Source organism: Ovis aries, chromosome 21 (assembly GCF_016772045.2).
Source record: "Ovis aries strain OAR_USU_Benz2616 breed Rambouillet chromosome 21, ARS-UI_Ramb_v3.0, whole genome shotgun sequence".
In the NCBI taxonomy this organism is placed as follows: Eukaryota; Metazoa; Chordata; class Mammalia; order Artiodactyla; family Bovidae; genus Ovis; species Ovis aries.
This window is the reverse complement of record NC_056074.1, coordinates 35,792,175-35,818,725: the sequence shown is the minus strand read 5'-3', so window position 1 is coordinate 35,818,725 and position 26,551 is coordinate 35,792,175. Positions and strand designations below refer to the sequence as shown.

The following is a 26,551-nucleotide window of genomic DNA, read 5'->3' as shown; positions in this document are numbered from 1 at the left end:
ACTTTGCTGGAGCAGCCGTGAAGAGATACCCGACATCCAAGGTAAGAGAAACCCAAGCAAGATGATAGGCACTGAGAGAGGGCATCAGAGGGCAGACAGACTGAAACCACAATCACAGACAACTAGCCAGTCTGTCACATGGACCACAGCCTTGTCTAACTCAATGGAACTAAGTCATGCTATGTAGGCCCACCCAAGATGGACGGGTCATGTTGGAGAGATCTGACAGAATGTGGTCCACTAGAGAAGGGAATGGCAAATCAGTATTCTTGCCTTGAGAACCCCATGAACAGTATGATAAGGCAAAAAGATGGGACACTGGAGGATGAGCTCCCCAGGCTGGTAGGCACCCAATATGCTACTGGAGATCAGTGGAGAAATAACTCCAGAAAGAATGAAGGGATGGAGCCAAAACAAAGACAGCACCCAGCTGTGGGTGGGACTCATGATAGAAGCAAGATTCGATGCTGTAGAGAGCAATATTGCATAGGAACCTGGATTGTAAGTCCATGAATCAAGGCAAATTCGAAGTGGTCAAACAGGAGATGACAAGAGTGAATATAGACATTCTAGGAATCAGCAAACTGGATTGGGTGAGTTTAACTCAGATGACCTTAATATTTACTTCTGTGGGCAGGAATCCCTTAGAAGAAATGGAGTAGATGTCACACTCAACAAAAGATTCTGAAATGAAGTACTTGGATGCAATCTCAAAAATGACAGTATGATCTCTGTTCATTTCCAAGGCAAACCATTTAATATCATGGTAATCCAAGTCTATGCGACGATCAGTAATACTGAAGAAGCTTAAGTTGAACAGTTCTATGAAGACCTACAAGAGCTTTTAGAAAACAACCCCAAAAGATGTCATTTTCATTATAGGGGACTGGAATGAAAAGTAGAAGTCAAGAACCACCAGGAGAAACACAAATTTGTCCTTGGAGTACAGAATGAAGCAGGGCAAAGGCTAATCGAGTTTTTCCAAGAGAACACACTGGTCATAGCAAACACCCTCTTTCAACAACACAAGAGAAGACTGTACACATGGACATCACCAGATGGTCGACCCCCAAATCAGATTGATTATACTCTTTGCAGCCAAAGATGGAGAAGCTCTACATAGTCAACAAAAAGAGGACCAGGAGCTGACTATGGCTCAGATCATGAACTCCTTATTGCCAAATTCAGACTGAAATTGAAGAAAGTGGGGAAAAGCACTACACCATTCAGGTATGAACTAAATCAAATCCCTTATGATTATACAGTGGAAGTGAGAAATAGATTTAAGGAACTAGATGTAATAGACAGAGTGCCTGGTGAACTATGGATGGAGGTTCATGACATTGTATAGGAGACAGGAATCAAGACCATCCCCAAGAAAAAGAAATGCAAAAAAGTAAAATGGCTCTCTGAGGAGACCTTACAGATAGCTGTGAAAAGAAGGGAAGAAAAAAGCAAAGGACAAAAGCAAAGATATACCTATTTGAATGCAGAGTTCCAACGAATAGCAAGGAGAGATAAGAAAGCCTTCCTCAGCAATCAATGCAAAGAAATAGAGGAAAACAATAGAATGGGAAAGACTAGAGACCTCTTCAGGAAAATTAGAGATACGAAGGGAATATTCCATGGAAAGATGAGCTCAATAAAGGACAGAAGTGGTATGGACCTAACAGAAGCAGGAGATATTAAGAAGAGGTGGCAAGAATACAAATAACTGTACAAAAAAGATCTTCACGACCAAGATAATCACAATGGTGTGATCACTGACCTAGAGCCAGACATCCTGGAATGTGAAGTCAAATGGGCCTTAGGAAGAATCACTACGAACAAAGCTAGTGGAGGTGATGGAATTGCAGTTGAGCTATTTCAAATCCTAAAAGAAAATGCTGTGAAAGTGATGTACTCACTATGCCAGCAAATTTGGAATCTCAGCAGTGGCCACAGAACTGGAAAAGGTCAGTTTTCATTCCAATCCCAAAGAATGATGGTACCAAAGAATGCTCAAACTACAGCACAGTTGCACTCATCTCACACCCTAGTAAAGTAATGCTTAAAATTCTCCAAGCCAGGCTCCAGCAGTAAGTGAACCATGAACTTCCAGATGATCAAGCTGGTTTTAGAAAAGACAGAGGAACCGGAGATCCTATTGACAACATCCAGTGGATTATCAAAAAAGCAAGAAATTCCAGGAAAACACCTAATTCTGCTTTAGTGACTATGCCAAAGACTTTGACTGTGTGGATCACAATAAAATGTGGAAATTTCTTAAAGAGATGGGAATACCAGGCCACCTGACTTGCCCCTTGAGAAACCTGCAAGCAGGTCAGGAATCAACAGTTATAACAGGACATGGAACAACAGACTGGTTCCAAATAGGAAAGGAGTATGTCAAGTCTGTGTATTTTCACCTTGCTTATTTAACTTATATGCAGAGTTCATCATGAAAATGCTGGGTTGGAGGAAGCACAGGCTGGAATCAAGATTTCTGGGAGAAATATCCATAGCCTTAGATATGCAGATGACACCACCCTATTGCATGAAGCGAAGAAGAATAAAGAACTTCTTGATGAAGGTGAAAGAGGAGAAGAAGGTGAAAGAGGAGAGTGAAAAAGTTGGCTGAAAGCTCAACATTTAGAAAACTAAGATCACGGCATCCGGTCCCATCACTTCATGGCCAATAGATGGGTAAACAGTGAAGACAGAGGTTGATTTCATTTTTCTGGGCTCCAAAATCACTGTAGATGGTGATTGCAGCCATGGAATTAAAAGACGCTTACATCTTGAAAGAAAAGTTGAGACCAATCTGGACAGCATATTGAAAAGTAGAGACATTACTATGTCAAGTAAGGTTCGTGTAGTCAAGGCTATGGTTTTTCCAGTGGTCATGTATGGATGTGAGAGTTGGACTATAAAGAAAGCTGAGCCCCGAAGAATTGATGCTTTTGAGCTATGGTGTTAGAGGAGACTCTTGAGTGTTCCTTGGACTACAAGGAGACCCAAACTTTCCATCCTAAAGAAAATCAGTCCTGAATGTTCACTGGAAGGACTGATGCTGAAGCTGAAACTCCAATGCTTTGGCCACCTGTTGCAAAGAGCTGACTCATTTGAAAAGACCCTGATATTGGGAAAGATGGAGGGCAGGATGGAGGGAAAGATGGAGAAGGGGATGACAGAGGATGAGATGGTTGAATGGCATCACCAACTGAATGGACCTGAGTATGTGCTGACTTTGAGAGTTGGTGATGGATAAGGAGGCCTTGTGTGCTGCCGTTCATGGGCTCAGAGAGTCGGACATGACTGAGCAACTGAACTGAACTGAAGTTGTTGAATATAGTTTCAGATTTCATTCCTTGTCTCTTTTTATTTTAAATTTTATTTATTTTAATTGGAGGCTAACTACTTTACAATATTGTATTGTTTTTGCCATACATCAACATGAATCCACCACGAATGTACACGTGTTCCCCGTCTTGAACCCCCCTCCCATGTCCCTCTCTGTACCATCCTTTTGGGTCATCACAGTGCCCCAGCCCCAAGTATCCTTTATCCTTCATCAAGCCTGGACTGGCGATTAGTTCTTATATGATATTACACATGTTTCAATGCCATTCTCCCAAATCATCCCACCCTCTCCCTCTCCCAAAGACTCCAAAAGATTGTTCTAAACATCTTGTCTCTTTTGCTGTATCACACACAGGGTTATCGTTATCATCTTTCTAAATTCCATATATATGCATTAGTATACTGCATTGGTGTTTTTCTTTCTGGCTTACTTCACTCTGTATAATTGGCTCCCGTTTCATCCACCTCAAGGGAACTGATTCAAATGAATTCTTTTTAATGCCTGAGTAATATTCTGTTGTGTATATGCACCACAGCTTTCTTATCCATTCATCTGCTGATGGACATCTAGGTTGCTTCCATGTCCTGGCTATGATATACAGTGCTGCAATGAACATTGGTGTACAAGTGTCTCTTTCAATTTTGGTTTCCTCGGTGTGTATGCCTAGCAGTGGGATTGCAGGATCATGCTCCTGCTTAGTCGCTTCAGTCGTGTCCGACTCTGTGCAAACCCATAGACTGCAGCCCACCAGGATTCCCCTCCCCAGGACTCTCTAGGCAAGAACACTGGAGTGGGTTGCCATTTCCTTCTCCAGTGCATGAAAGTGAAAAGTGAAAGCGAAGTCACTCAGTTGTGTCCGACTCCTAGCCATGCCATGGACTGCACCTGCCAGGCTCAAGGCAGTTCTATTTCCAGTTTTTAAAGGAATCTCCACACTGTTCTCCAGAGTGGCTGTAGTAGTTTGCATTCCCACCAACAGTGTAAGAGTATTCCCTTTCTCCACACCCTCTCTAGCATCTATTTCTTGTAGACTTTTGGGTCGCTGCCATTCTGACTGGCGTGAAAGGGTACCCCACTGTGGTTTTGATTTGCATTTCTCTGATAATGAGTGATGTTGAGCATTTTTTACATGTGTTTGTTAGCCATCTGTATTCTTCTTTTGAGAAATGTCTATTTAGTTCTTTGGCCCATTTTTGGATTGGGTAGTTTATTTTTCCAGAATTGAGCTGCACAAGTTGCTTGTAGATTTTTGACATTAGTTGTTTGTCAGTTCTGTCATTTGCTATTATTTTCTCCCATTCCAAAGGCTGTCTTTTCACCTTGCTTATAGTTTCTTTTGTTCTGCAGAAGCTTAAAAAAATTTTTTTTTATTTATATATTTTTAATTTTTACTTTTACTTTATTTTACTTTACAATACTGTATTGGTTTTGCCATACATTGACATGAATCCACCACGGGTGTACATGAGTTCCCAATCCTGAACCCCACTTCCACTTCCTACCCTATATCATCTCTCTGGATCATTCCCGTGTACCAGCCCCAAGCATCCTGTATCCTGTATCGAGCATAGACTGGTGATTTGTTTCTTAGATAATAGTATACATGTTTCACTGCCATTCTCCCAAATCATCCCACCCTCTCCCTCTCCCTCAGAGTCCAAAAGTCCATTCTATACATCTGTGTCTCTTTTGCTGTCTCGCATACAGGGTTATCATTACCATCTTTCTAAATTCCATATGTATGTGTTAGTATATTGTATTGGTGTTTTTCTTTCTGGCTAACTTCACTCTGTATAATAGGCTCCAGTTTCATCCATCTCATCAGAACTGATTCAAATGTATTCTTTTTAATGGCTGAGTAATACTCCATTGTGTATATGTACCACAGCTTTCTTATCCATTCATCTGCTGATGGACATCTAGGTTGTTTCCATGTCCTGGCTATTATAAAAAGTGCTGCAGTGAACATTGCGGTACATGTGTCTCTTTCAATTCTGGTTTCCTCGGTGTGTATGCCCAGTGGTGGGATTGCTGGGTCATATGGCAGTTCTATTTGGAATTTTTTAAGGAATCTCCACACTGTTCTCCATAGTGGCTGTACTAGTTTGCATTCCCACCAACAGTGTAACAGGGTTTCCTTTTCTCCACACCCTCTCCAGCATTTATTGCTTGTAGACTTTTGGATCACAGCCATTCTGGCTGGTGTGAAATGGTACCTCGTTGTGGTCTTTATTTGCATTTCTCTGATAATGAGTGATGTTGAGCATCTTTTCATGTGTTTGTTAGCCATCCGTATGTCTTCTTTGGAGAAATGTCTATTTAGTTCTTTGGCCCATTTTTTGATTGGGTCATTTATTTTTCTGGAATTGAGCTGCATAAATTGCTTGTATATTTTTGAGATTAGTTGTTTGTCAGTTGCTTCATTTGCTATTATTTTCTCCCATTCAGAACGTTGTCTTTTCACCTTGCTTGTAGTTTCCTTGTTGTGCAGAAGCTTTTAATTTTAATTAGATCCCATTTGTTTATTTCTGCTTTTATTTCCAGTATTCTGGGTGGTGGATCATAGAGGATTCTGTTGTGATTTATGTCTGAGAGTGTTTTGCCTATGTTCTCCTCTAGGAGTTTTATAGTTTCTGGTCTTACATTTAGATCTTTAATCCATTTTGAGTTTATTTTTGTGTGTGGTCTTAGAAAGTGATCTAGTTTCATTCTTTTACAAGTGGTTGACCAGTTTTCCAGCACCACTTGTTAAAGAGATTGTCTTTACTCCATTGTATATTCTTGCCTCCTTTGTCAAAGATAACGTGTCCATATGTGTGTGGATTTGTCTCTGGGCTATCTATTTTGTTCCATCGATCTATATTTCTGTCTTTGTGCCAGTACCATACTGTTTTGATGACTGTGGCTTTGTAGTAGAGCCTGAAGTCAGGCAAGTTGATTCCTCCAGTTCCATTCTTCTTTCTCAAGATTGCTTTGGCAATTCAAGGTTTTTTGTATTTCCATACAAATCTTGAAATTATTTGTTCTAGTTCTGTGAAAAATACCGTTGGTAGCTTGATAGGGATTGCATTGAATCTGTAGATTGCTTTGGGGTAGTATACTCATTTTCACTATATTGATTCTTCCGATCCATGAACATGGTATATTTCTCCATTTATTAGTGTCCTCTTTGACTTCTTTCATCTGTGTTTTATAGTTTTCTATATATAGATCTTTAGTTTCTTTAGGTAGATATATCCCTAAGTATTTTATACTTTTTGTTGCAGTGGTGAATAGAATTGTTTCCTTAATTTCTTTTTCTACTTTCTCATTATTAGTGTATAGGAATGCAAGACATTTCTGTGTGTTGATTTTATATCATGCAACTTTACTATACTCATTGATTAGCTCTAGTAATTTTCTGGTGGAGTCTTTGAGGTTTTCATTTAGAGGATCATGTCATCTGCAAACAGTGAGAGTTTTACTTCTTCTTTTCCAATTTGGATTCTTTTATTTCTTTTTCTGCTCTGATTGCTGTGGCCAAAACTTCCAGTACTATGTTGAATAGTAGTTGTGAAAGTGGGCACCCACGTCTTGTTCCTGACTTTAGGGGAAATGCTTTCAATTTTTCACCATCGAGGATAATGTTATCTGTATGTTTGTCATATATAGCTTTCATTATGTTGAGGTATGTAACTTCTATTCCTGCTAGCTGGAGAGTTTTTATCATAAATGGATGTTGATTTTTGTCAAAAGGTTTTTCTGCATCTATTGAGATAATCATATGGCTTTTATTTTTCAATTTGTTAATGTGGTGAATTACATTGATTGATTTGCGGATATTGAAGAATCCTTGCATCCCTGGGATAAGCCCACTTGGTCATGGTGTATGATCTTTTTAATGTGTTGTTGGATTCTGATTGCTAGAATTTTGTTAAGGATTTTTGCATATATGTTCATCTGTGATATTGGCCTGTAGTTTTCGTTTTTTGTGGCATCTTTTTCAGGTTTTGGTATTAGGGTGATGGTGGCCTCATAGAATGAGTTTGGAAGTTTACCTTCCTCTGCAATTTTCTGGAGGAGTTTGATTAGAATAGGTGTTAGCTCTTCTCAAAATTTTTGGTAGAATTCAGCTGTGAAGCCGTCAGGACCTGGGCTTTTGTTTGCTGGAAGATTTCTGATTACAGTTTCAATTTCTGTGCTTGTGATGGGTGTGTTAAGATTTTCTATTTCTTCCTGGTTCAGTTTTGGAAAGTTGTACTTTTCTAAGAATTTGTCCATTTCTTCCATGTCATCCATTTTATTGGCATATAATTGCTGATAGTAGTCTCTTATGATCCTTTGAATTTCTGTGTTGTCTGTTGTGATCTCTCCATTTTCATTTCTGATTTTATTGATTTGATTTTTCTCCCTTTGTTTCTTGATGAGTCTGGCTAATGGTTTGTCAATTTTATTTATCCTTTCAAAGAACCAGCTTTTGGCTTTGTTGATTTTTGCTATGGTCTCTTTTGTTTCTTTTGCATTTATTTCTGCCCTAATTTTTAAGATTTCTTTCCTTCTACTACCCCTGGGTTTCTCCATTTCTTCCCTTTCTAGTTACTTTAGGTGTAGAGTTAGGTTATTTATTTGACTTTTTTCTTGTTTCTTGAGGTATGCCTGTATTGCTATGAACTTTCCTCTTAGCACTGCTTTTATAGTGTCCCACAGGTTTTGGGTTGTTGAGTTTTCATTTTCATTTGTTTCTATGCATATTTTTATTTGTTTTTTGATTTCTTCTGTGATTTGTTGGTTATTCAGAAGCGTGTCGTTCAGCCTCCATATGTTGGCATTTTTAATAGTTTTTCTCCTGTAATTGAGATCTAATCTTAATGCATTATGGTCAGAAAAGATGCTTGGAATGATCTCTATTCTTTTTTTTTGAATTTATAAAGGTTAGATTTATGGCCCAGGATGTGATCTATCCTGGAGAAGATTCCGTGCACACTTGAGAAAAAGGTGAAATTCATTGTTTTGGGGTTAATTGTCCTATAGATATCAATTAGGTCTAACTGGTTTATTGTATTTTTTAAAGTTTGTGTTTGTTAATTTTCTATTTCGTTGATCTGTCCATAGGTGTGAGTGGGGTATTAAAGTCTCCCAGTATTATTTTGTTATTGTTAATTTCACCTTTCATACTTGTTAGCATTTGTCTTACCTATTGCGGTGCTCCCATGTTGGGTGCATGTATATTTATAATTGTTATATCTTCTTCTTGGATTGATCCTTTGATCATTATGTAGTTGCCTTCTTTGTTTCTTTTCACAGCCTTTGTTTTAAAGTCTATTTTATCTGATATGAGGATTGCTGCTTCTGCTTTCTTTTGGTCTCTATTTGCGTGGAATATCTTTTTCCAGCCCTTCACTTTCAGTCTGTATGCGTCCCTTGTTTTGAGGTGTGTCTCTTGTAGGTAGCATATTTAGGAATCTTGTTTTTGTATCTATTCAGCCAGTCTTTGCCTTTTGGTTGGGGCATTCAACACATTTACGTTTAAGGTAATTATTGATAAGTATGATCCCTTTGCCATTTACTTTACTGTTTTGGGTTTGGGTTTTATGCCCTTTTTGTGTTTCCTGTCTAGAGAATATCCTTTAGCATTTGTTGGAGAGCTGGTTTGGTGGTGCTGAATTCTCTCAGCTTTTGCTTGTCTGTAAAGCTTTTGATTTCTCCTTCATATTTAAATGAGATCCATGCTGGCTACAGTAATCTGGGCTGTAGGTTATTGTCTTTCATCACTTGAAGTATGTCTTGCCATTCCCTCCTGGCCTGAAGAGTTTCTATTGAAAGATCTGCAGTTATCCTTATGGGAATCCTCTTGTGTGTTATTTGTTGTTTTTCCCTTGCTGCTTTTAATATTTGTTCTTTGTGTTTGATCTTTGTTAATTTGATTAATATATGTCTTGGGGTGTTTTGCCTTGGGTTTATCCTCTTTGGAACTCTCTGGGTTTCTTGGGCTTGGGTAATTATTTCCTTCCCCATTTTAAGGAAGTTTTCAACTATTATCTCCTCAAGTATTCTCTCATGGCCTTTCCTTTTGTCTTCTTCTTTTGGGACTCCTATAATTCGAATGTTGGAAACTTTCATATTGTCCTGGAGGTCTCTGAGGTTGTCTTCATTTCTTTTAATTCATTTTTCTTTTTTCCTCTCTGATTCATTTATTTCTACTATTCTATCTTCTATTTCCTTAATCCTATCTTCTGCCTCCATTATTCTATTTGTTGCCTCCAGAGTGTTTCTGGTCTAATTTATTGCATTATTCATTATATATTGTCTCTTTTTTATTTCTTCTAGGTCCTTGTTAAACCTTTCTTGCATCTTCTCAATCCTTGTCTCCAGGCTATTTATCTGTGATTCCATTTTGATTTCGGATCATTTTCACTATCATTATTCAGAATTCTTTATCAGGTAGATTCCCTACTTCTTCCTCTTTTGTTTGGTTTGGTGGACATTTCTCCTGTTCTTTTACCTGCTGGGTATTCCTCTGTCTCTTCATCTTGGTTATATTGCTGCGTTTGGTGTGGCCTTTCTATATTCTGGGAATTTGTGGAGTTCTCATTTTTATGGAGTTTCCTCACTGTGGGTGGGGTTGTATCAGTGGCTTGTCAAGGTTTCTTGGCTAGGGAGGCTTGTGTTGGAGTTCTGGTGGGTGGAGCTGGATTTCTTCTCTCTGGAGTGCAATGAAGTGACCAGTAATGGGCTATGAGATGTCAGTGGTTTTGGAGTAACTTTGACCTGCCTGTATATTGAAGCTCAGGGGTGTGTTCCAGTGTTGCTGGAGAATTTGTGTGGTATGTCTTGCTGTGGAACTTGTTGGCCCTTGGGTGGTGCTTGGTTTCAGTGTAGATTGGAGGCCTTTGATGAGCTCCTATCGATTAATATTCCCTGGATTCAGGAGTTCTGTGATGTTCTTAGGATTTGGACTTAAGCCTCCTGCTTCTGGGTTTCAGTTTTATTTTTACAGTAGCCTCTAGACTTCTCCATCTATACAGCACTGATGATAAAACATCTAGTTTAAAGATGAAAAGTTTCTCCACATTGAGGGACACCCTGAGAGGCTCACTGAGTTACATGGAGAAGAGAAGAGGGAGGGGGTAGTTAGAGGTGACTGGAATGAGATGAGGTGGGATTAAAAGGGGAGAGAGCAAGCTAGCCAGTTGTCACTTCCTTATGTACACTCCTCAGTCTGGACCACTCAGAGGTGTTCACAGAGTTATACAGGGAAGAGGAGAGGGAGGAAGTAGACAGAGGTGGCCAGGAGGATAAAAGAGGGAAATGAAAAGGAGAGAGACAGATCCAGCCAGTAACCAGTTCCCTAAGTGTTCTCCACCATCAGGAACACACTGAGATTCACAGAGTTCAGTAGAGAAGAGAAGGGGGATGGAAGAGACAGAGGCCACCTGGTGGAGAAAAAGGAGAGTCCAAAGGAGAAGAGAGTGGTCAAGCCAGTAATCTCACTTTCAGGTAAAATTGGGCACTGAAGATTGGGTTTTTAAATGTACAATATTAACAACAAATACCAAAAAGCAAAAATTAAAAATCTAGAGTAGAGGCTGGATTTTCAAAAATACAATATTAAAGAAAAGAAGAAGAAGGAGAAGAAAGAAGAAGAAGAAGAAAAAAAACGAAGCCATAAGAATTAAACAACAACAACAACAACCACAACCACAAAAAGAGTATATATGGTGTTTGCCTAAAAAATAGGGTCTTTTTTTTTGAAAAAGTAATAGTAAGTTATAAAAATAAAAATTAAAGGAGAAATAGAGGACTTAAAAATTTAAAACGGTTAAAAAAAAAGAGGAGGAAAAAGCAAAGAAAATCAATCACACAACAATATATACATATAAAAGAATGATCATAAAAATAGTAAAGATATATCTGGCCCTTTCTCTGGTTTGTGGGCAGTGTGGGGTCACTTCCAAGGCGGTTCCCTCTGTTTAACTTCTGTTTGCTGGTGTCTTCAGTGTCTGATTTCTGCCCTGTCACGGGGGGGGGGGGGGGGGGGGGGTGGGGTGGGGTCAGGGGGAGGAGGGGGAACGGTGGTGGAGATATATATATATATATATATATATATATATATATATATATAGGCTCAGTTGTTCAGTCACGCTGTGGGGAGGGAGGGATGCTGCAAACAGGTAACACTGGCGTGTGCTTGCAGTGTCTCAGCCCCGCTGGGCCTGCCCCTGCTCGCAGTGAACACCGCTCAGGCTCTATGTTGCTCCGCTGGGAACTGTCTGAGGCCAGCCCTAGGCTGCATGCACCTCCCCGGTCTAAGCCGCTCAGGCTTGGTGCTCAGGTAGCCCTCAGAGGTGCAGATTCTGTTGGGCCTGCATTTTGTGTCCTTTCCAGGTCCGAGTAGCTTAGGTGTTTGGTGAACGCAGTCGCTGCGACTTATCACCTTTCCCGTCTCTGCTGCTCAGTTTTCTGGGTATATCGCTGGTGTCCTTTCTCTGGTGGCTGATGACTGTCCAAAACCCCCAGAAGTCTTAGCTAGCAAAGCATCTTGCTTGCATTTTGGTAGGTAATGTCTTTCTTGGGCTGCGATTGCCCCCTTTCAGCCCTTACAGCTCTGGCTGCCAGTCACAGGAGGGGGATGCTCTGCAGCCGGCTATTTCTGTTCCATCCTTTGTTCTGTGTGCGGTCCTGGTGGTGTGTTATGCTCGAGCTTTTCACGTGGTAGCTATCCCACAGTCTGGTTTGCTAGCGCGTTAGTTTGCTCTGGTTATGCTAGGGGCGTTCCGGCCCGAATCTTACAAAGCACTACAGCCTGTGCCTCCCGCGCCTCCCTGCCCAGCCCCCACTTGCTAGTGGTGGATGCTGGCGTCTGTGTTGCTTCTCTGCTGGGGGAGTTACTGCTGGGTTTGTAATCTGTTGGTTTAAATTATTTACTTGTTTTTATTCCTGTTATGTTGCCCTCTGTGCTTCCAAGGCTCACCACAGACTCGGCAGCGAGAATGTTTCCTGGTATTTGGAAACCTCTCTTCTTAAGATTCCCTTCCCAGGACGGAGCTCCCTCCCTACCTCCTTTATCTCCTTTTTCGTCTTTAATATTTTTTCCTACCTGGTTTTGAAGACAATGACCTGCTTTTCTGGGCGCCTGATGTCCTCTGCCAGCATTCAAAAATCGTTTTGTGAAATTTACTCAGTGTTGAAATGTTCTTTTGATGAATTTGTGAGGGAGAAAGTGGTCTCCCCATCCTATTCCTCCGCCATCTTAGGACCACCCCCAGTGCAGAAGCTTTTAATTTTAATTAGGTCCCACTTGTTTATTTTTGCTTTTATTTCCAGTATTCTGGGAGGCGGGTCATAGAGGATTCTGCTGTGATTTATGTCGGAGAGTGTTTTGCCTATGTTCTCTTCTAGGAGTTTTATAGTTTCTGGTCTTACATTTAGATCTTTAATCCATTTTGAGTTTATTTTTGTGTGTGGTCTTAGAAAGTGATCTAGTTTCATTTTCTTACAAGTGGTTGACCAGTTTTCCCAGCACCACTTGTTAAAGAGATTGTCTTTACTCCATTGTATATTCTTGCCTCCTTTGTCAAAGATAAGGTATCCATAACTGTGTGGATTAATCTCTGGGCTTTCTATTTTGTTCCACTGATCTATATTTCTGTCTTTGTGCCAGTACCATACTGTCTTGATGAATGTGGCTTTGAAGTAGGGCCTGTAGTCAGGCCGGCTGATTCCTCCAGTTCCATTCTTCTTTCTCAAGATTGCTTTGGGTATTTGAGTTTTTTTTTTTCTATTTCCATGCAAATTATGAAATTATTTGTTCTAGCTCTGTGATAAATACCATTGGTAGCTTGATAGGGATTGCATTGAATCTATAGATTGCTTTGGGGTAGTATACTCATTTTCACACTATTGATTCTTCTGATCCATGAACCTGGTATATTTCTCCATCTATTAGTGTCTTCTTTGATTTCTTTCACCAGTGTTTGATAGTTTTCTATATATAAGTCTTTAGTTTATTTGGTAGATATGTTCCTAAGTATTTTATTCTTTTTGTTGCAATGGTGAATGGAATTTTTTCCTTAATTTGTCTTTCTATTTTCTCATTATTAGTGTATAGGAATGCAAGGGCTTTCTGTGTGTTGATTTTATATCATGCAACTTTACTATATTCATTGATTAGCTCTAGTAATTTTCTGGTGGAGTCTTTAAGGTTTTCTATGTAGAGGATCATGTCATCTGCAAACAGTGAGACTTTACTTCTTCTTTTCCAATTTGGATTGCTTTTATTTCTTTTTCTCCTCTGATTGCTGTGGCCAATGCTTCCAAAACTATGTTGAATAGTAGTTGTGAAATTGGGCACCCTTGTCTTGTTTCTGACTTTAGGGGAAATGCTTTCAATGTGTGCTGTGGGTTTGTCATGTATAGCTTTTATTATGTTGAGGTATGTTCCTTCTCTTCCTGTTTTCTGGAGAGTTTTCTTTGTCATAAATGGATGTTGAATATTGTCAAAGGCTTTCTCTGCATCTATTGAGATAATCATATGACTTTTATTTTTCAATTTTTTAGTGTGGTATATTACATTGATTGATTTGCAGATATTGAAGAATCTTTGCATCCCTGGGGTAAAGCCTACTTGATCATGGTGTATGATCTTTTTCATGTGTTCTTGGATTCTGATTGCTAGAATTTTGTTAAGGATTTTTGCATGTATGTTCATCAGTGTATTGGCCTGTAGTTCTCTTTTTTTGTGTGGCAGCTTTGTCAGGTTTTGGTATTAGGGTGATGGTGGCCTCATAGAATGAGAGTGGAGGTGTACCTTCCTCTGCAATTTTCTGGAAGAGTTTGAGTAGGATAGGTGTTAGCTCTTCTCGAAATTTTTGGTAGAATTCAGCTATGAAGCCGTCAGGACCTGGGCTTTTGTTTGCTGGAAGATTTCTGATTACAGTTTCAATACCTGTGCTTGTGATGGGTCTGTTAAGATTTTCTATTTCTTCCTGGTTTAGTTTTGGAAAGTTGTACTTTTCTAAGAATTTGTCCATTTCCTCCACGTTGTCCATTGTATTGTCATATAATTGCTGATAGTAGTCTCTTATGATCCTTTGTATTTCTGTGTTGTCTGTTGTGATCTCTCCATTTTCATTTCTAATTTTATTGATTTGATTTTTCTCCTTTTGTTTCTTGATGGGTCTGGCTAATGGTGTGTCAATTTTATTTATCATGTCATAGAACCAGCTTTTGGGTTTGTTGATTTTTTTCTATGGTCTCCTTTGTTTCTTGTGCATTTATTTCTGCCCTAATTTTGAAGATTTCTTTCCTTCTACTCACCCTGGGGTTCTTGATTTCTTCCTTTTCTAGTTGCTTTAGGTGTAGAGTTATGTTATTTGTTTGCCTTTTTTTCTTGTTTCTTGAGATATGCCTGCATTGCTGTGAACTTTCCCCTTAGCACTGATTTACAGTGTCCCACAGGTTTTTGGTTGCTGTGTTTCCATTTTCATTTGTTTCTATGGATATTTTGATTTCTTTTTTTTAAAATTTCTTCTGTGATTTGTTGGTTATTCAGCAGCATGTTGTTCAGTGTCCATATGTTGGAATTTTTAATAATTTTTCTCCTGTGATTGAGATCTAATCTTACTGTATTGTGGTCAGAAAAGAAACTTGGAATCATTTCAGTTTTTTTGAATTTACCAAGGCTAGATTTATGGCCCAGGATGTAATCTATCCTGGAGAAGATTCCGTGTTTGTTTCAGAACAAGGTGAAATTCATTGTTTTGGGGTGAAATGTCTTATAGGTATCAATTAGGTCTAACTGGTCTATTACATCATTTAAAGTTTGTGTTTCCTTGTTAATTTTCTGTTTAGTTGATCTATCCATAGGTGTGAGTGGGGTATTAAAATCTCCCACTATTATTGTGTTATTGTTAATTTCCCCTTTCATACTTGTTAGCATTTGTCTTACATTTTGTGGTGCTCCTATGTTGGTTGAACATATATTTATAATTGTTATATCTTCTTCTTGGGTTGATCCTTTGATCATTATGTAGTGTCCTTCTTTGGCTCTTTTTCACAGCCTTTGTTTTAACATCTATTTTATCTGATATGAGTATTGCTACTCCTGCTTTCTTTTGGTCTCTATTTGCATAGAATATCTTTTTCAAGCCCTTCACTTTCAGTCTGAATGTGTCCCTTGTTTTGAGGTGGCTCTCTTGTAGACAACATATATAGGGGTCTAGTTTTTATATCCATTCAGCCAGTCTTTGTCTTTTGGTTGGGGCATTCAACCCATTTACATTTAAGGGAATTATTGATAAGTATGATAACATTGCCATTTGCTTTATTGTTTGGGGTTTGAGTTAATACACCCTTTGTGTGTTTCCTGTCTAGATAATATCCTTTAACATTTGTTGGAGAGCTGTTTTGGTGGTGCTGAATTCTCTCAGCTTTTGCCTGTCTGTAAAGCTTTTGATTTCTCCTTCATATTTGAATGAGATCCTTGCTGGGTTTCCCTATCCATCACCAACTCCCAGAGCTTGCTCAAGCTCATGTCCATTGACTTGGTGATGCTATCCAAGCATCTCATCCTTTGTCTTCTGCTTCTCCTCCTGCCTTCCATCTTTCCTAATATCAGGGTCTTTTCCAATGAGTCAGCATGTTTAGTGTGCATTCAGTCTCTTTTTAAATCAACTGACATGAATTAAATTTCTCTTTGTCTCTACTACACTCCCAACTGTAGACCAGAAACAAAAAATTGCAGAGACTGAAGGCTGATTCCAGCACATCACTGTGGAGATTTCATTCCCACTATTTTTTCAGGAAAAAAAAAATTAGTTGTGAACATTAAAATCAGTAGATTATACATAAATATCCAGACTTTGATTATCTTGAAAACATGGCCAACTTGCCTGCTTTCCAGCATGGGTGAAGTGGAGAAAAGGCTGCTCCCAGAGATAAGGCCTGTGCTGCCCAGATTCCAACATGACCACCTAGTCCTAGTGTCATATCTCCTGCCTCCTGGGGCCATGAGCTTGCAAGAACTACACTTCTTGCTCACTTAAGATAAAGACTTTTTTTTTTGTTGTTTTGTTTTGATCAACTTTGACTTTGAAGCCTTTAACCCAGAACCTAACACAGTTCTTCCTTGTACAGTTGTTGGATGATATAGAATCTCTTGTGGATGCATATGACATTTCTTCCAGTACTGAAACCATGCAATTGAAGTACTGCTCTGCCCTAAATCTTTGATGCAGACTGGCGTCATAGGTGCCCCTGATGTCTGCCATTAGACCCACTACCTAAAGCCAGTTGTATGTTCCTGGGCTGTCCCTGAAGTCTTCACTTTGCCATTTGACAACTTATCCTCTTAGCAATCTCCCCTCCAATGAAGACAGCAATGCATATCTCATGAAGTGGCTAGGAAGATGACATGAAACCACGAATGTTGAGCATGGCCCCTAGTATCCATTTTCATGGTGTTCTTAGCAGTTTTTTCTCCATGTGGGCAACGTTCTCTGTCTTCTTAGATGTCCATGCAGATCAGTTTGATTTTCCAGCCAAGCTTCAAGGTAGAGATTACAGTTCAATTCTCTGTATTTTGAGAAGCTTCAAAGGCCACTGACCAAGTACACTGATCAAAGTAAAGATTTAATCAAAAGCTTTGTGTTTTTTTTTTTTTTCCAGATCTTTTAGTGGCCTAAAGGGGAAAACTCGGGTAGGTCAGAGCATAGATAACTAGGGGCTCCTGATCACCACTACAAGCTAAGAACCCAAACTTCCCTGAGTACTTGAATGCAGGAAAGAAGCATGAAGTGGTTTGTGCTCCTCGGGCTAGTGTCCATCTCAGAGTGCATAGTCAAGTAAGTATGGGGACTGTAAGTCTCATCATATTCCTTTCTTGAATTTTTCTTTGCATCTGATTATTTTTCCACCCGTCAGGTTCAGAAGGGAATTAAATATATCCCTAAGAGTCTTAAAGCTCCACTCTTACTTATTGATAAGTAACTTGCTATAGGAACTGTGGATCCCAAGGTCTTGGTTGGGTTGCACAAATCTTGGGGTCCAGTCATGTCATGACCTATTGAAAATGCAACTCCTTGTAACAGTTCAGTGCACAGTCTATGCAGATGTTAATGTGGTCCTGAGGAAGAGCACTTTCTACATTTTATTCAACATGTCCTCTTTTTTCCCTGTCTACTTCAGTGTATATACGCTTATGTCTGCATCTTTGTATCACTGTCATTTATCTCTCCATCCTTTGGAAGTCACAGGGAGTTTATTTCACTTTGTGTTATTTTCTTTTAAATTTTCGTTTGACTCGTCCTTCCTTCTCAAACCTTTGAATTTCCCTTACTTGTTTCCTATATCTTGGATTGTTCCTTCAATTCTCTCTTCTTTGTCAACTTGCAGAAAGATGCACTGTTCTATTTACACTGTTTTATATCTGACAAGCAGTGTGACCACAGCCAACTCAGAAACCTCCTCCACTTCAAATTGCTACTTTGTAAAAGAGGATGAGCCCCTCTTCTACCTACATCCTTGAGGTTTTATGAGAAAGAATGAGTGAGATGGCAACACTAATGATAATGGCTGTCATTGTTGAGACTGGAAAATCCCCTGGAGAAGGAAATGGCAATCCACTCCAGTATTCTTGCCTGGAAAATCTCATGGATGGAGGTGCCTGGTAGGCTACAGTCCATGTGGTTGCAAGGCGTTGGACACGACTGAATGACTCCACTTTCACTTTATATACATCACTTCTCTTATCCCCAAGATATCCTATTTGGAGTGTTTATATTGTTACATTCTACCTTTTTACTGAAGGGGAGACTGAGACATCACATGGTCATATGGCTTACCCAAGATTGCAGAACAGAACTAGTATTGAAATCTATGTCTTTGCCACAGTATATGCATAAAGTTCTGATAATAATGTGCCTCATAAAAATGATTAGAAAATACACAGGGCCAATACAATGACAGTTATATCTTAACACTGACATCTAATTGTAGCATCTTCTTTGTTTTGTTTGTCAAATGCTCGGTGAAAGAATACCTCTAAGGAGAGTGAAGACCATGAGAAAAACCCTCAGTGAAAAAAACATGCTGAACAATTTCCCGAAGGAGCATGCTTACAGACTATCCCAGATTTCTTTTCGTGGCTCAAATCTAACTATTCACCCACTGAGAAACACCAAGGATGTGAGTATTTTGGGAGGATAGTGCTCCAAAGCGCCCCCTGGTGCTCTAGCCTAGCACTGAGGCTCATCTGGAGGTGCCAGGTGGGATGATGGGGATGGGTTTCCTGCAGGAGGCAGGGACACTGGAAAACAGGGACCCCCAACCAGAGGAGAAGGCAGTCTCATCCTCAACTGTTGTTCTTTGTGACTGGGCCTGACAATTACCAGGTGGCAGGTAAATATCCATTTCTGTGTCAAAGATGTGTCATTTGTTTGAGGGCGATTGTTCCTTCTGAACTAAGTGAGCTCCTCAGTTACAGGTAAAGAGTGAATCATCACTGATCAAAAGGTAGAACCAACTGCAGAGCAATTGTGAATCCCTAGGCAAAGAAATTCAGTTTCCACAGATGCAAGAACGATAGCAGTAAAAAGTTACTGAACCTGTATTCCATGTATGGCCATAAGAATCACTGTGGTTACTGTTTTCAGATTATACAAAGGGCTTATTTTGTCTTCAAGAATGCCCATGCCAGCCTGAGAGATAGGCAAAGAGTAAATACATGTCAAATGAAAGGGTCACCTGTGTGGTGTTGACTGGATGTGGTCTGAGTTTGGAGGGAGTGGCTGGGGTTGATCAAGAGGGACCTCCTGGAGAAGCGGGTGCTAAAGCTGGGTTTGAAGAGACTACAGAGCTTCTCAAATGAAGGCACCAGGACTTCCCTGGGTGTCCAGTGGTCCTGGAGGCCTGGTGTTTTTGCCTATGGGATTCCCATGAAGGAGGAACCACAGCAACACCTAGGCATAGAGTCAACATCCTGCATATAATGTAGCATAGGAAAAATATATCAAATGCAGATACCTCTGTGACCAAAGTCTGTGAGCTGCACGGTGATTAGAAAGTAATCTCAAGAGATATGTGACACCCAGAGGGAGGCAGCAGTTTGAGAATAGAGGGTAGCCAGTTCTGCACTAACCCACTCCCTGCATTTCCCTGTAGTTGGTCTACCTGGGTAACATCACCATTGGAACACCCCCTCAGGAATTCCAGGTTGTCTTCGACACAGGCTCATCTGACTTGTGGGTGCCCTCCAACTTTTGTGCCATTGAAGCCTGTTGTGAGTACAGATACCTTGTACCCGGACCATCCTTCACTTGCCCTGCCACTCTGTTTCCATCCTTGGCACCTGATGACACTCATCTCTTGCATCTACAGCTCTACACACTAGGTTCAGACATCTTCAGTCTTCCACCTTCCGGCCTACCAATAGGACCTTCAGCATCACCTACGGATGTGGAACAGTGAAAGGAATTGTTGTTCATGACACAGTTCGGGTAACAGTATAAAATATGCTGAGTCAGGACTGGCTATGGAGTGACCACTGCTTGCAAAACAGATGCAGGACCATCTGGCAGGACCCTTCCAAGCCTATCTCCCATAGATATTGGCCATCTTATCCACAGGATCATGTCTCTGGGGAGGCAGTGCCTGTGATGACACGCAAACAAACAGATTAGCTAACCTAGAGAGTGGTTTGAGGTGTGGACTTGCAGCTCCTCTGCCCATGAGCAATTCAAGGTTCATTTTGCTGGGAGCAAAAAAAAAAAACAGGATAAAAGCACCCACTTTTATATTCACAGACTGTTTCAGGCACTTTCAGGTGATAACTGGTTTAATCCTGCAACAATCCCACACAGCAGTTACTCTGATTAGCTCATGAGACATATGAGGAAACTGAGATGTAGACAGCAAGGTCCTTGCTGAGAGCACACACGTGGTTAAAGGTGGAGTTAGGATGGCTTTTCAAGACTGAATATGCTGTGGGGTGTTTGTAGACAGGATGAAACTGATCTGAGGACCTTGGGAGCAGTCAAGGTATCCAGAGTGGGAAACTGGTCGCCTGAGAAGTCAAGAGGACTGATAAATGATTTCTCACTCTAGAGGACCCTTGAGAGTCTAATAAAACTATGGCCCGCCTCCCCCAAAATACTTGAGTAGTTCCTCTCTCTCTTTTCTCTCATACACACTCGCAGGAATATACACATATCCCCAAAAGTGGTTTCCATAGGCAGTAATTTCATAGAGCCCTGCAAGCAAGATTGTGTTTTTGACTTCTGTCTTCCTGGACAGATGCAGAATCCACAGTACATTACAGAGAATGCAGTCCATTCCTGTCATTAGGTCACAGTGATGCCAAAGAGAAGGCTCTCTTGCTCTTGATTGCTTTGTCCATAAGGTGGCACCAATGGGACCTGGCCTGACTCTTGGTTGCCCCACCTATACAGAAGCCACGAGGCCAAAATGACTCACTCAGATGGTGTTTTTCAGAGGGGCAGAGGTTATAAAATTCACAGCCTCTCTCAAATTGAACCCAAATTCCCCTCCCAGCTTGATTTCACTGTCTGTCGGCCACCGAAGACAGAGCCCAGCCTCAATTCTTCTCTGAGGATCTAATGGCAATGCATCCCAGCCTAGTCCTAGCCCCACTTCACGTATCTGTAAGTGGGAATACTCTTCCTTCCCATAGATTGGGGACCTTGTGAGCACTGATCAGCCGTTCGGTCTAAGCACGGCAGAATACGTGTCTAGGCGTACACCTTTTGATGGCGTCTTGGGCTTGAACTACCCCAGCATATCCTCTTCTGGAGCAATCCCCATCTTTGACAAGCTGAAGAATGAAGGTGCCATTTCTGAGCCTGTTTTTGCCTTCTACTTGAGCAAGTAAGTCTGAGATGGACAATCCCTTTCACCAAATTAGCTGTAAGATTCTTTCAGTTACACAAAAATTATAGAACACTTGATAAAGAAGTATCCTGAGAGATAATCTAACCCAGGATAACTATGGACCCAGGACCCCACCTGGCTTCACCCCTGGCTTTTCGAAATAAAAGTTTATTGGAACACAAGCCTACTCCTGGGCTCAAGACCAGTAATTTGTCAAGGGAGGTGAGTGAGGAGGAAGGCTAATGGAAGGCCACAGGAAACAAGTTGAAGGAAAAGGCATCAGGATTTGCTTATGAATTTGATAAGGAAGGAAGGAGAAGGATGGTGGATGTCTTTCCTTCCTCATTAGCATTTCACTGGGAGCCCAGGACCAGCTACACAATTTGTAGGAGCCAGTGAGAAATGAAAGAGTAGGACACAAAAGTGTGGGACCCCTTGTTTAAGAAATATGAGGCATTTCAAGACAGGGAGAGCAGAGGTTGGGTCCCTTCTGAGTTTGGGGCCCTTTTGGCAGTAGAGGTCACAGGCCAGTGAAGCCAAATCTGGGTGACCTGAACCAATACCCTTAGAACTCCCAGGCCTTGATTTTCCTGAAAAATGACAAGGTAGACAAGGGGAAAGCCAAAACACTTCAGCACCCTGTCCTCTGAGGGTGTCTGAGCACTCAGGTGGCTGGAGGTCCAGGATGTCTTCAGAAGACATAGTGGGTGACACCCATCCAAGTGGGTTCAGCTTCTAACCTCTGTGCTGCTCTTTAGCCAGTAACAGACCTCAGTCTGGATCTCAATCTCTCCTAGACTCGATTTCTGCATCTGTACATGGGGACCTTATTAGGGCCTTGATGGGTGGACAAGCACAGCTCTCAGACAGTGCTGTTGTTACTGTCCTCCAAGGATCACCCCCTCATTTCTGTCTACAGAGACGGGCAGGAGGGCAGTGTGGTGATGTTTGGTGGGGTGGACCACCGCTACTACAAGGGAGAGCTCAACTGGGTACCATTGATCCCAGAGGGCAACTGGATGGTACACATGGACCGGTAAGCCTCTCCCTCTGAGGGTCAACCCAAGTAATGCTCCCACTACTGTACATGGACACAGGCAGACACATACAAATGCATTCTCAGACACACAGTCACACAGACATATACACCACTCACAATGACATAGACAGACACACAGACACATGGAAACACACAAGCAGACACATAAAAACATACACAGCAACACATAAAAACATGCATAGCTAGTCAGGGACACACAAGCACACACAAAGAAACATGCAAATACAGATAGAAACAAACACACAAGCACAGAGATACACAAAGAACCCATGGGTTCATAATCCCCAGGCCTTCTGAGCATAGCTCTGATCAGGGTCCTAAAAGGCACCAGAGAGGCCTGTGTAGCTGGCAGAAGACTGCACCCACTGCGCTTTGAGTTGGGGAGCATGGTTAGAGGACTCCACAGTGTGGTGAATAGAGGATCAGGGAGAATTTCTCCAGCCTGAACAGAGTTATGATAAGATGACTGACTGTCCAGGGCTACCTAGGACATAGGAAATTCTCAGTACAGATAAATGTCTGTTTAAAAACAGGGACAGTCCTGATAAAATGGGGACAACTTGTCTTCTCAGGGAGCAGCTACCCAGCAGTGGAGAGTAGTTGCCTGCAGTCTTAAGACGTGAAAGCAACTAATAGAAAAGACATGCCAAGTTCTTGGGCACACGTGCGACAGGGGCTATTACAGAGGATCAGGAAGGTGAGATCCAGGAGTGACCTGAGGACAAGAGGCATAATTGAAAGGATTCTGTGTGATACCCTCAGGCAAATGTTGACCTGTCCTTTGCAGTTTCTATGGGCTGGTCACGTATTTCCTGGCCAGGGTCTCAGGGTCTGAGCTGGTTGTAGGAGCAGTGCTGAAAGACACCCTCTCCCAGAGAAGCCCCTCTCTCCCCCCTACGATGAGAATCTGCTGCCCTGCGAATCTCCATCTTCACTCTGTGTGCGAGTTGTTATTTGTTCCCCACCAGATACAGCTCTCTGGAGGTTACTTATTGTTTTCTTAGTTTTCATACACTCATTGAACAGACAATATTGGGCATCCACTGTGTGTGAGGCACTTTAGGGAGGCAAGGAGCATAAAACTCCCCCTCACATCTAAGAAGGCAGATGTACATGAAGTGACTTGCCCACATAGTGAATTGTGACTTTGGTACATGTTAGACATGAGGAGGAGAAGGCAATGGCAACTCACTCCATTACTCTTGCCTGGACAATCCCAGGGATGGCAGAGTCTGGTGGGCTGCCCTCTATGAGGTCACACAGAGTCGGATATGACTGAAGTGAGTTAGCAGCTGTAGCAGCAGCAGACATGAAGAAGGTTCTACAGAGACTGACTAAGACAGGAGACTCATAAACACCAGGGGAAAGACTTCCCCAAAACAATAAAATTAAGCTGGAATCTGGAAGATGAGAAGAAATTTGCTAGTCAAAGTGCAGTGGAGTCTTCTAGGAAGGAAGACCAGATTGGGTCAAGGTACAAAAGATCCTGGTATATTCAAGTACTGCATTCAAGGATGTCAAGAAAGGTACTGTGTCGAGAGCAAAGGAAAAGAGGGCAAGAGACCAAGGGCTGTTTAGGAGACAGACGGGAAGAGGACAACTCTGGGGAGGCTCAGAGTGACCTTGATGCCCACTTTCTTCCTTTGTCTCTCAGCATCTCCATTGAAAGAAACGTTATTGCTTGTTCTGCTGGTTGCAAGGCCGTTGTTGACACCGGGGCAGCATTCATCGAAGGCCCAAAATCACAGGTTGATAACATGCAGAAGTTCATCGGTGCCAGGCCACGGGGTTCCAAGGTGAAGGGTCATGCCCCAGGGTCACTCCCAGTCTCCACACACAACAAGGATCACCAGTGTCAACCTCTCACCCTCTCTCTCTAACAGTACTACGTTCCATGTTCTGCGGTCAATACCCTGCCCTCTATTATCTTCACCATCAACAGCATCAACTACACAGTGCCAGGTCGAGCCTACATCCTCAAGGTGAGGGGACAATACTGAGGGTTGGTTTTCAAGCTGGAGCTTGCAGGAAAGGAACCCTTCGGCTGCTGCTGGGATGCAGGCACCCCTGGAGGCCATGTCAAACCATTGCATATGCTGCTGAGCCCTGTGGCTGGGCCAGTGACTCCCACAAAACCAATCACTTGAGAGTTAAGGGCCGTGTGGGACACTGATCTTCCTGAAATAAATGTGGAGAGGTCTCACCATATGGCATAGTGGGAGTCAAGGAGAGGGGAACACTGAGGTCCTCAGTCCTCAAAGAGCTTCAATTCAATCTGAACCCTTAGGTGCATGAGCATGAAATTCAGCACTAGCAGTCCCTGAAATAGGCCATGTTACAAGGAGAATGGCTGGGGACAGTCCCAGTGTGATGTCCAGCATACATTAACAGGCTCCCTTCCCTTCTCAAGGTTTTCATGGTTTGGATGATAAATTACATGGTCAGCCTTGTTCTCGGCTGTATCTTCCCCTTGCTCCGGCCAGGTGCCTCCTTTGTGAGTTCGAGTACCCAGCAACTCTGTGGGGAGGTTGGATGCTAATGTGAATAAAGGGTGCACTGTGACTGCTCAGCCGCGGCACAGGGTGGAGGCTTCATGTCAGCACCATAGGGAGTTCAGCAGGCTGATGGGCTCAAAGAAGGTTTTGAGGAAGAGGGAATTTCAGGAATTCTAAAACTACAAACTCATTGAGCCATATGGAGGGTTGCTTGATTCTAGGCAAAACTGCACTGGATTCCATGCAAATGGCATCTCAAGATGATTTGCATTGGGGCACTGGGGATTTACGAGGGGTGATGAAGGCTACGGACAGACCAGTGGGGATGGGTAACAAGAGTATGTTACCCAGCCAAGCCTGGGGTGGCCAGAGAGGGTGAGTGTGGGCTGAAGGAAGCTTCGCAGGGTTCCTGAGTTAAAGCTTCAAGAAAGTGTTGTGGGCACTGCTCTATTTAAGATGGATAACCAACAACAAGTTGCTGTGTAGTACAGGGGACTCTGCTCAGTTATATGACAGCCTGGATGTGAGGGGTGTCTTTGGGACCAGGATACCCAGATACATATGGTTGAGTCCCTTTACTGTCCATCTGAAACTCAGAATATTGTTAATCAGCTATACTCAAATACAATATAAAGTTTTTAAATGAAGTACAGATTATGGGGATGCAGGAGGAGAACCAGCATTCTCTGCAGAGAAAACAAGGAGGAAGAGTCAGAAGGAAAGAAATAGGGAGTGAGGAAAGCTAAGGACACATTTGTTCTTTTTGAAAAAAAAAATTATTTTGAAATGTGGATAATCTTCATTGTGGCATTAAGTTCTGCTGCACAGCAGTGACTCAGTTATACACATAAAAAATATATTTAAAAATTCTTTTTCATGTGATTTATCACTGAATGTTGAATATAGTTCTTTATGCTCTACAGTAGGACTTTGTTGTTTTTCATTCCTCCATTTCCGCAACTCCCAGTCCTCCCCTCCCCCACACCCTTCCTCATGGCAACCTCATGTCTTGGCCCTCTTTGACTGATGAACTCTCATATCCCCTGCTGCTGAGAAAACCCCTAGATACTTACCAAAAGAGGGAAATAAAACAAAGAATTGTGCTGAGTCTGGATATTGAAGGGAGTCACAGGTAAGGGCTCATGCTGACTGGTGTGTGTTTATGATTCCCCCAGAATCCAAGAGGTCGCTGCTATACCACCTTTAAAGAGAACCAATGGAGTCCATCTACAGAGATCTGGATCCTGGGTGATGTCTTTCTGAGGCTGTATTTCTCAGTCTTTGATCGAGGACATGACAGGATTGGCCTCGCACGGGCAGTATAAGTGCTTGGAGTGGTTCAGGAATCAATAAGGCCGCTCCTAACACACTCACTCACACTTGGGCACTGCTGCCCAGGATGCTGGTGAACTGTGTTTGATAGTCTGCACAGCCTATTCTCAGTAATGAATAAAGGGTATCACTCTTAATGGTGCTGAAACAAATGGTTGCCTCTGGTTTTTTTTTTTTTTTTTTTTTTTTGTCTGGGAGTGCAGTATCTAGAACAAAATCTGAATCAAAATTGAGAGGAGCCCTCCTCCACCTGCCTTCAAGGAAAAGGGGGACTCATTGAAATGATTATGGGAATCGAGGATACAAGAATCAGAGCAAATACAAAGATCTCTGTGACTGGATCCAAGAAATCAGAAGTCATCAGTTCTCTCTTTTTCTCCCTTGGCCTTTCCCTTCCCTCTTCTTTGATGGTCTTAGCCTGACAACTTTCTTCCTTAAGGCTTCTACACCTAGTGATGA

At 41.7% G+C, this 26,551-nt stretch overlaps 1 protein-coding gene across 4 annotated transcripts; it reads left to right on the top strand.

Moving 5' to 3' along the window:
- Positions 1–11,465: 11,465 nt before the first annotated feature.
- Positions 11,466–26,244, top strand: PAG6 (pregnancy-associated glycoprotein 6). Of its 4 annotated transcripts, NM_001009354.1 has the most exon segments (11): positions 17,100–17,163; positions 18,355–18,505; positions 19,481–19,598; positions 19,697–19,815; positions 21,009–21,120; positions 21,123–21,130; positions 21,132–21,202; positions 22,125–22,241; positions 23,920–24,061; positions 24,149–24,247; positions 25,936–26,106. In NM_001009354.1, coding segments are annotated over 11 exon segments (1,140 nt in total). In that variant the 5' UTR covers positions 17,100–17,110; the 3' UTR covers positions 26,086–26,106.
- The last annotated feature ends 307 nt before the right edge of the window (positions 26,245–26,551 follow it).